At 47.9% G+C, this 10,945-nt stretch overlaps 1 protein-coding gene across 1 annotated transcript; it reads left to right on the forward strand.

Annotated features, from left to right (window-relative positions):
• The first annotated feature begins 210 nt into the window (after positions 1 to 210).
• OTOP3 (otopetrin 3) lies at positions 211 to 10,704 on the forward strand. Its single transcript, XM_043497465.1, is given in 20 exon segments — positions 211 to 220; positions 623 to 650; positions 773 to 936; positions 939 to 982; positions 984 to 1,050; positions 3,155 to 3,250; positions 3,253 to 3,290; positions 5,255 to 5,313; positions 6,289 to 6,298; positions 6,300 to 6,369; positions 7,480 to 7,727; positions 7,729 to 7,770; positions 7,772 to 7,843; positions 7,845 to 7,954; positions 7,956 to 8,037; positions 8,039 to 8,153; positions 8,240 to 8,345; positions 8,347 to 8,401; positions 10,533 to 10,562; positions 10,564 to 10,704. Coding segments are annotated over 20 exon segments (1,587 nt in total).
• The last annotated feature ends 241 nt before the right edge of the window (positions 10,705 to 10,945 follow it).

The raw sequence follows: 10,945 nt of genomic DNA on the forward strand, positions 1-10,945 counted from the left end.
CCCACCCCAATGCTTCAAGGTACCTTAATCAACAACAAAACTTCAGCTGGCCGCACAGTTCTTCCAAGCACATGTGATGGTCACATGGGAGTATCCAGACTTGACAAAGGCCAGGATGACACATGCAGAATGCAAAGGATAATGCATGGAACATGCCAAACTGCCTTTAACCAGACATCTATGTTTTCATCTTTCCTTCATTCTGGGGAGATGTTTGCTGGTAAGGGTGAGGCCACTTTTAACATCTGACCCTACAGCTGAGAGGGTCTGGCAGTGAGTCGTTTCCTCCTTCTCTGATCCCGCTGCCCGAGAGGAAAGATGAAATCCTCCCCCGAGCTGCAAAGCATGCACAAGGGGCAGAGGACCCAAACAGGAGGGTCCCCGGGGCACTTGCTTTTCTTACACTCAAAGCTTGTCCTGGGAGGATTATGTAGCTAAATTGTGCCAGGGACTAAACTGAGATCACCAAACTCGTCTCACTTGTGACTTTTTCTCCATGTGAAGCCAAGTGGCTCAGTACGTAACAGCAGCAGCCCCTAACATCCTTTCCATCGGTGCTCTTATGAATCTCCATTTGTTTAACCATGCAGGGGATCCCAGTGTGAACTCTTCTTCTGACCAGACAGCAGAAAATCGTGGCTGCTGAGACATGGCTGCAAGGAAGCTGCACAGCAGAGGCATCTTAACCAGGATACTGATGCCGAAGAGTCAGTTGTCAGCACAGCCCGAAGCTGGAAGATCCGCTACAAGAAGTCCTGGCTGGCACCGGAAGCTGCTCCTCTCTTCTCCACAATGAGAAGGCTCGGAAGGCCGGGCAGCTGTTTTCAGGGCTGCTGGCCATGAATGTGGTGTTTCTGGGCTGCGCCTTCATAAGCAGCATGATTTTCAACAGGGTGGCAATACCTTGCCGCGACGTCAGGATCTTCCTCTCCATCCTCAGATCCTATCGCTCTGCTGGATCATTTACTACTTGCTGTGTACCCAGCAGGAAGCCCAATGCGGTGCTGTACAGGGACTCCCATGCTGGGCCAGTCTGGTGCAGGGTAAGTGGTGCACAAACCTCTTACCTTTGTTCAGGTGCCTCGCATTCAGACTACTTACACACAAGGGACCACTTCACCCACCATCAAAATGCTGCCACCTCTGGCATGGCAACCCAGCATTTCCTACCAGTTAGCATGCAGGGAATGAGACAATCTGTTCTGTCTCAAGCTGTGACCTTGGGCAAGTCACTTCATCTCTTCCCCACCCCCTTTCACCTCCATGTCTCAGTTTCCCCATCTGAATGACTGGGGTCATACAACTTCCCTGCCTCACATGGTTGCTGCGAGGCTTCAGGTCCTGGACGATGGTCAACTGCTTTGAGACCCTCTGATGAAAAGATACCAGGGAAGTGCCAGGCTGTTGTTCTAAGACAGCCCCGGGCCAGGAGCCAAGACTCGTGCATGCAGCTGGAGCTCCGGGAGGCATTCAGGACAGCAGAGTGTAACTGTTCCATCTTGGAATTATCCAGAAAAACTATCCACATCATCCTTCCTCTTGCAAAGTGAGAGCCTGGGACCTCACAGGTGTCTACACTGCAACTCAACACCTGCAGCTGGCCCATGTCAGCTGCCTGGGCTAGCAGCGCTCAGCCACAGGGCTGTAAGATTGCGTGTAGAGTGTCATGGCTGCGGCTGGAACCCAGGGTTTGGGAACTCTGCCCATTCACAGTGTCGATGCTGCAATTTTATAGCCTCACCACCTGAACCCGAATCAGCTGCAGGTGTTTCATTGCAGTGTAGACCTACCTTTAGTGATCAAAAGGGGACGGACACCATTACTGCTAACGAGCACTTTTTGCAGCAGAGGACTGTCCTCCCCTTCGTGCCATGCTGGCGCACTGGCTCATATGGATTCAAAAGGAAGATTTCTGCTTAGCGAATCCCCTTCTTGCAGCACCCGGGGTTTTCCTCATGGAGCTCCCAGCCAAGTCCTGACCAGGCCCAGCCCACTTTAGATTATAAAATGACACCTCCAAATTGCTCTGGTCCTTGGTTTATTAGGGCATTTTAATTAGTGCAACGAACTCAGGAATAAAATGAAGCTCTAAGGGCCAGATTTTCAAAGGGTATTTAGGCACCTAAAGATGCAGTTAGGTGCATCTAAGGGGGATCCTTAGAAGCCACGTACCCGAGTTCAGCACCTACCTCCCCTTGATTTCAATGGGAGTTAAGCAGTTAGGTTGAAATCAGTGGGAGCGAGTGGCCAAGCTAGAGCTGGGAGACAGTTTTTGGTCAAATAATTTAGTTGATTTGCCGAAAAATGCAGTTTGGGGGGTTGGCTGAAGCTATTTGCCAAAATTGAGTCGAATTTGGCACATAGTTCTGAAGGAAAACACCGTCCAGATGTTGTTGCAAAGCAAACTTGAAACAAAAACATTTAAAAAAATTTTTTTTGGTTCACCCACCAAACTGAAAACTCAGTTCTTCACTCAGCTCTCCACCAGTGCCGCTAAGAAGCCCAGTAGGGTGCCTCTCTGCATCCTTAAACACCTAAACAGCTTTGAAAATTTGACCCTCAAAGCTTTACTGAGCAATATCCAGTGCAGCTAGATTTCTACACAGAAATCCTCACATCCCAATGACCTAGTCTCGTACTACTCAGGGCCGGTGCCAGTGGTTTTTGGGCCGCTGAACACGGAGGCGGAGTGATGGTGCGGCCACTGTATTGCCGATGACAACAGAAGAAGTGTAGCAGTCCCAGCCACCGATTCCTGCCGCCATCAAGTGTGGATTGCCACCCCAGAGCCAGCCTGCCCACTGCCCCCCACACACATGTAGTCCAGACAAATGCATGCGTTGTTCAAGTATCTTCATTAGAGACTGAGCCAGTATTGCCAAACCCCAAATGTTCAAAAATTGGGATTCAGAGTTTCCCCACCCCCCATACAATCACGGATTTTCAAATTTTCCCAATTTCAGGGCACCTGGATCCAGGATTGAATTCAAGCCCACCCCCGAAGTCCCAAACTGGAACTCTCATCAGGCCCCCGCAAGTGGAGGAAGCATGAAAGCAGATGTGGTGATGGTTACTGAAACCTGCACCAGTTTCAGCTTACTCCATGTATGACCCTTGCTCATTTGGTTCGCTGATGGTTTTGCTGTTTGGACAGGGTCTCTCGTGCTGTTTGGAATCTGCGCCATCCTCCTGCATGTGTTCAGGATTGGATATGACGTCAGCCACATACATTGCAAATCCCACCTGGAAATCTGTTCTTGTGCATAGAAATCATCTTTGTTTGCATTCAGGTATGGAATGTTATCTTCTCTGGAATCCAGTCCACTCTGCCGTACAGCTGGGAGGCAGGGAAGGGAGGAGAGGATCAGAGGTAGGGGTTCTTGTTAAAGGTATTTTTAGTATCAGTTATTGTTTTAAATACCAAACCACATACAGTGCCAATACATGTAGCACAAATAGTACTCAAAGACATAAAAGTAAAATGAAATCATTACTGTGATAAAAACAATAAATCTATCATGGAATTTAGCAGAAATTCCCCTACTTCCTTCTGCAAAGTCAGTAAAGAGACAGAGATAAGTGAAAATCTGTATATTGCCCCTCAACAGCCCAGACAGCTGTCTCTGTACCGATGTTCCCCAGGAAGCTTTTCCATTTGAAATCACGATTTCTCCTCTGTTAGCAATGGCCAAACCCCAAGGGCAAAATCAATTTCCCATTTAAATGATTTAGGATGTTCTTTGCAAACCAGAAGTTCTGTAAACTATGACATCTCTCTGACCTAAACCATATATGCAAATTCCCCAGATTCTTTGAGAAGCAACTCCTGGGCCTAGCAGAGCAAAAGGAATATAGTTTCAAGTCTCTCTTTTAGGATTAGATTTGTACATACATGCGCCCTCACATTCACACATGTATACAGTTGCACGTTAGCCAGACCTATGGTACATATATGCTGCATGCTTCCTTTGGCAGCATGTTACATACCCACGTATCCCCCCAGCATGGGTCTAAGTAGCAGGGTAGACTGTGAGGCACGGCTTAGGCACGTAGAAGACACCCCTGAAGGATGCAGGGACATATGAGAAATACAAACCCTACACTTCTCTACTCTGCCTCCCTGTTATACTGCAATTTTTAGCAGTAGAGTGGTCTGCTGCCTCACTACTGCTGGAGTCTTTCCCCCGCTGCAGGGAAAAACTCTGGCGGCTGGAAAAGGCTCCAGCCAGGGGTTTCCAAGTTGCTTCCCCTGCACCAGAGCCTTTCCTTCCCACCACTGAAAGGCTCTGGCAGCAGAGAGCTGCTGAAGCCTTCTTTCCACTGCCTTCCCACTGCCAGAGGCTTCCACTGATGCATGTTGTTACACACTACTACAGTATGGCTACATCCATGCTTTCACTGTGGCATGTACTACATGTACACCACATGCCGCCAGCACTGGTGTGTAGTGTAGATTGTAGCCAGATATGTTCCCCCCACACACACATATTAGTAGGTATTCTGCACATGTATTAATACTGCGTATGTTATATTAATATCGAATGTTGGACAGTTCTGCTAACTAACTCATATTCAGCTCACTTCTGTCATGCTATCTATCTATCCTACAATACTCCACAATCTAAATGTCGCTTTTGGCATTAGCAATAGGGAACCTGTCAAGGACAAGATACACGAATGGTGTGTCCTAGTACAGGCTGTATTGTGATTTCACGGCCCCTCCTAGCATCTGGAATGTGGGATCCAAAACAAAGATAAGGCAGGAAGAAGTTATACAGAACAACAAAGTAAAAAGCTAATTGGTGGATTTTAGTCTTGGGTGATGTATAAAGTGATTTTAGTTTAGTTTAGACTAATAATATGGCCAATTTAAATGCCTACTTCAGAGCATCCCTTCTGTGTAAATGAACTGCAGGCTGCCAGAGAGCTGCTTCCTGGAGAGAGCAGAGCAATAGGTATTAAATGGCTAAGCTTGGTTATTTGGTCTCTTGAATATTATTTCCAATATCAAATCACAAGTGTAGTTAAACAGCTGGCTGCACTTTAGACAATACGTTTGCCCATATGCAGATGCTGCAAAATGGATGCCTTTGCACACATAAGCTCAAGCACTCCTGCACCCATTCACACACAGAGTCACAAGCATTCCCACTCAGAGGCTTGCATTTACACAGGCTCCGCTCCCACACATCTTTGCACACATGCCTGTTGCCAGGTTTACAATAGGTTCATTGATTGTTTCTGTTGCTTTCAGACATACCTTTTATGGCGTCACTGTAAGGACTGTACCCAAGTGCAGCACAACCTCACCAGGTAGGATGAGAGAAGGAGGGGCCTTGTTTAATACCCCTTCATGTTACTTTGAACACTCCCATACCAGGCCTTTCTGACTCCACTTTCCCTTCCTCAGTGGCCCTCCCATGAGCGCCTTATAATCTGCATTTCAGCTTGTAAAGATCTTTGTTTCTTAAAACTGAAGGATTTTATATTTAAAAGCAAGGCAGATCAATTTGTCCCTTTTCCAAATGGGAGTTCGGATGGGCTTTGCCCTCTGAGCCATCTTCTTGTTGGTCCTATGTGGCATCAGCCGGTTTGATTTCCTAATCCCATCTCCAGTCCACTTGAATTTCCCCAGTGAGGATAATGACCTAGTCAGCATGAATAGGAGGTTGTAGATTACAGTGGAGAAGCAGATCCTTGCAGATAGATGTATACAACTGCAATACACACATTAGAGCTGACATCCATGCCAGTGCTGGGGGCCAGCAGGATTACTGCCAATTCCACCGAGCAGGAAAATTCATCGTTAAAGGATGAGAGATTTTACAAACCAACCCCTAACCTCAGGAATCTTTCTACTGCATGTGCTTGCTGAGGCACTAGGTTTTGACTTGACCTTGCCCATTTTCATTACGTCTACGTGGATTAGCTAGCTTTCTTCTTGCCATCACAGGTTCCTGTGACAGCTGCAAGCCCCAAAGGGCACAGTTCGCCACTGGTTTAAGAGTTCATTTGTAAATCTAGTGCATGTGAGAATCTGTGCCAATTACTGCAAGTGGGAATGGCTATGACTGTGCAGGAATGTGCTTATGTGTGCAAATACATGAGTGTGCATACTCAAGTGTATGCGTAAGCACAGGTGTGGGTGGGTGTGCCCATGTGAGTCCAGGGGGTACCATACAGGATGGAGAATGTGTGTGTGCCATAAAGGCAAGGAGGAGCTAAGGGCAAAAGACAATAAGAGACGCTCTCAGGTGACACATTGTAAAGTGCTCTTCCCCTTTACAGATGTGGGCTGATTGCTGACCATGGCCACAGATCTCCTCCTCTGGCTGTTAGCAGTGACCAACGACTCTGTTCACAGGGAAAGTTGAATCTGCACTCAAAGGTCTTGTGCAGAATTTTCCAGATATGGCTCACTCTTCACTGCTTCTTAATAGGGTGAACGAGATGTCCTGTTTTTAGCAACTTTTTCTTAGTATAGGCACCTATTGCCCCCCCCAACCCCTTGTCCCGTTTTTTCACAGTTGCTATCTGGTCACCCACTGCTTAATAGCAACAGGTAGGTAGGTAGTAGGATGGAGAATCCATGAGGTCAGCACTAACCCTTGGCCCCAGCCATTCAGTTTCTGGATCATCGCCACTGGGATGCATGTCTTCACTAAAGCACAAGGAGTTGGTATCTGTTTTTCCAAGGGAAAGAGGAAGTTTTGCTTAGCTACAGGTGTGAGGTCGCACATAAGAGATCTAGATTTTTTTGAATGATTGTACGGCAGTTTGAGGGTCATTTAGAAAGTGATGATTTGCCTGGAAAACTATTTAGCTACTAAAATTTGGAGATAAAGAGCTGTCCTGGGAGAACATCTAGCTAGGGAAGGAAAGAGAATATATGTTACACACAGGGCAATATCTATATGTAGTCATGGTCGGGGACTGGGTCCTGTCTCTCTCTTCCAGAGAGAGAGAGAGAGAGAGAGAGAGAGTCCCCATCAGTTCCCTATGTAACTAATTAATCATGACACAGGCAGAAACCTCAAATCCTCAGGCTGATGTTTAGACTTTTACCAGGGGGTCTTAACCTCCCAGATGCATGTGGAAGAGAGTTTAGTGGGTATGAGCAGGGAGATAGGAACCAGAAAAGCCTTAGCACTGATCCTGGCTTTGCCATTGGCATGCTGTGTGGCCTTGGATAGGTGACTTCACCTGTCTTTGTCTTGTACAAATGGGGGAACTAATATTACCCCCCTTCCAGGGTGGACTGGGAGGGCTGATTAGTTGAGCATGGGAAGGGCAAAGTGTTATTATTCTGACACCTCGCCCTCAGTCTTAGAGGCTCACTTGGCTTCATGCAGATCGTTAGGCTTTCTGGGGCAGGCAGGTACGTAGGAACTCACTGCAGGTAGCCAGAAAATAGACAAAAAAAACTTCCCAGGGTTACTCGTGCCTCCCAAATGACTCCCTTCCTCTTCCCTCACTCAGGCAATGAGACCAGCTCATGCATGTGTCCAAACACAACAGCCTGTCGCATCTTCCAGAAGGGCTACATCTTGCTGTACCCCTTCAACACGGAATACTGCCTCATCGGCAGCTCCATGCTGTTCATCATGTGGAAGAACGTGGGCAGGCACATCCCTCCCCACCAGGCCATTCATGCCAAGCCCAAGTTCAAGCTTCGTGACGTCATTTACGGGCTGTGCTGGGGCATATCTGCATTGTTTCTTGGGATCATGCATCTTCATGACCTACCAGATCCAGGCTACCAGATCAGCGCCTACCCAGGAGGGCCCTTGTGATGTATTATTCCTACCATGTCATGCTTCTACCACTGATGACTTGTGAGTGCCTTGGCTGGGACGGTCATCCATGGCTTGGAAGAGCGTGAGCTAGATACTCTGAAAAACCCAACCCGAAGCTTGGATGTGATCCTGCTTATGGGAGCAGCCCTAGGCCATTCTCATTTCTTACTTCTCCATTGTTGCCATTGTGGCCACCAACCCTGGAGCCCTGCTGAACCGACTCATCCTGACCTATGCGGTCAGCCCTCATCATTCAGCACATCACGCAGAACATCTTCATTATTGAGGGGCTTCACCGGCAGCCTTTGGCGGAAGATCCTGATGCCAGCCTGGCTGGGCCCCACATACAGCACTCAGGTCCATCCAGTGAAGAGACGGCTGTGTCACACACCAGCCAGAAGCCCAAGCTGCCCCCTGGCAACGAAGAGACGGAGGCAAAGAAGGCGAGAAGCGTGAAGGCTGTGACCCGAGAAGAGTTTACCCACAAGAGATACGACAGGAGATCAGGAGGGTTTCGCACGCCAACAGCCATACCTATAGCCACCTGACTGGAAGAGAAAAGCCCTAAGGAGATCTCAGTCTTCCTGGTCTTGTGCAACATCATAGTGAGTATCCCTCTGGAATGAGAATGAATATACCAGAGAACACCTTGGTTCTACATTTTCTCTCTCTCTCTCTCTCTCTCTCACTCACACACACACACACACCTGCCCACCCCTACCTTCTCTTTCCTTTGAATCATCCATCCTTCCTTCATCCACATTTCTAGGCCTGCTAGTAAAACTCTTACACACCAGCACTGAGGTTCCGTGCTACCATGCAGACAAGGTTTCCTGTTAGCCTCTCACTTCCTTGACCCTTTTTAAAGTGATGACTCCAGCAAGGCTGGAGTTTCTGTACGTGTGTCGGAGGGGAGGGGGGGAAGATATTCCCAGAACCTAGGCAGCTAAAAACCCCTCAGATGCCCTGATTTTAGGTATATTAGAATTTTAGACACATTTGGTGTTGAATAAAAAGTGCCTAACGAGGAAAGTGGGGAGGAAAGTGGGAAGCACAGCGATAGTAGTGGGTCCTTGTCATCAAGAGTCTCCAGTATTAGGACCTGTCCTCATGACATCTGTGCCAGCATAGCCAGTTCCGTTCAATGTGTTTTGTAACAGGCTGGGACCTTAACCACATCCTTGAACCGTGATTAAAACTTTGGACAGAGCTATAACATTGCTTGAGGATGCAAATTAAAACTTGGGTAGCTCCCATCTGTCACGGTTACCAGGCTACCTGTAACCACTGTCCCTTCTCAGAGTGTCTTCGAGTCAGCCTTTACCACTCCCCAGGTGGAATTCTGCAGTCCGCCCACGCTTAGACCAGGCCTGGGAATCATCCCCCAGTACCAACTGTGACTGATTCTGGCAGTGGGCTGGCCCGTGCAAGGGGGCTCATTGGGAGCCCGTGGCAGTGTGCAATTGCAGGGAGACAGACGCAGCTTCTTCAAAACAAGCGTGATTTATTCTGCCTCCTACGGTACACAGTGCTAAGAGAAGTAGGTTTAAAGACCTACTTGCATAGTCCTTTACCCAACTCCACCTCTCCACCAAAGCCCCAGGAGGTCTGGCTGATTCCCCATCTTGGAGTTGGGAGAAACCGCTCATTGCTTCCAGCCTGCTTTTTCAGTGACACATCCTGGCCAGCTTTTCTCAACCCATCCCTTGCAAAAATCCCCCCTTTCTGCAATGGGCACCAGTTTAACAGGCCTTTGGATGACAGGCTAGCCTTGGGAAGAGTAAACATCCTGGTCTGGATGAAGTCAGCGAGGTAACTTCTGCTGCCAGCTGTTGGCCCGGCCTTGTTATCTTAACTCGGTTTGAAGCTGGGGACCTGAGAGGCCGTCAGTGTTTTACTCGGCCTGCTCAGTTCTCTAACTCCCCTTCACAGCCACCCGTGAGTTCGCTCTGTGCATGCACTCAGGCCACAATACAACAGGGAAACCGAGTCACACAAAATCATCATAAAAATGCTACATTTTCCCAAGTTCCTCATGCCAGATACATGAGAAAAGCTGAACTAGGCGGTGGGGGCAACTATGTTGTTACTAGGTCTCCAGGTGGGGTTATATTAGAGACGCGGGTTTTACCTTGGCAGAGACTGCAGTAGTGTAAGGGGAGGAAACATCCCTCTGAGATGTCTTCTGTTAGGGAGATGACTTGCTCCATTAATCAGAGATACACCAGTGACTGCCTCAGCCAGCCCTGCGTCCATTAGGCTTTTGAGCCTACCCAGTGCCATGGACTATGTTGAATATATATAGGACAGTGGTTCTCAACCAGGGGTACGCATGGGGTACATCACCTCAGCTAGATATTTGCCTAGTTCTACAACAGGCTACATAAAAAGCATTAGCGAAGTCCGTACAAACTAACATTTCATACAGACAATGACTTGTTTAGACTGCTCTACATACTATACACTGAAATGTAAGTACAATATTTATATTCCAATTGATTTTAGAATTATATGGTAGCAATGAGAAAGAATAGTGGGGCTGTGACACTTTGTATTTTTATGTCTGATTTTGTAAGCAAACCGTCTTTAAGTGAGGTGAGACTTGGGGGGGGAGGGAGGGGGACAAGACAAATCAGACTCCTGAAAGGGGAACAGTAGTCTGGGAAGGCTGAGAGCCACTGATATAGGACACCCTAAACCTCCTCTGACCTCTGCTCTTTATAACCGCCCTTCTAGCTGTGGATCATGCCCACATTCGGCATGCACCCCACCCTTCGAGAACGGACTGGAGAAGTCGTTTTACGGTTACTCCACCTGGTTTGCCATCGTGAACTTCGGCCTGCCCCTGGGTGTGTTCTACAGAATGCACTCTGTCGGGGGGCTCCTGGAAGTTTATGTGTCATCCTGAACCAGGTCCAACTCTCCCTCACCCAGTGGGGGAGGGAGAATGAAGCTGAAACAACAGCAGTAGCCATATGGAGACCTGGGAACAAAGGCACAGATACTGCCAGCTCACTTTCATTTGACTCCTCTGAACCCTATTTCTTGCAGAGTTTCAGCTGAAAGGGAAGTTGTTTTGTGTTTTGAACATGCTGGTGTCAACTTTCTCCCTAGAAAAACAAAACAATCTAGATCGGGCTGTAAAATAC

This window comes from Dermochelys coriacea, chromosome 14, assembly GCF_009764565.3.
Source record: "Dermochelys coriacea isolate rDerCor1 chromosome 14, rDerCor1.pri.v4, whole genome shotgun sequence".
Taxonomy (NCBI): domain Eukaryota; kingdom Metazoa; phylum Chordata; order Testudines; family Dermochelyidae; genus Dermochelys; species Dermochelys coriacea.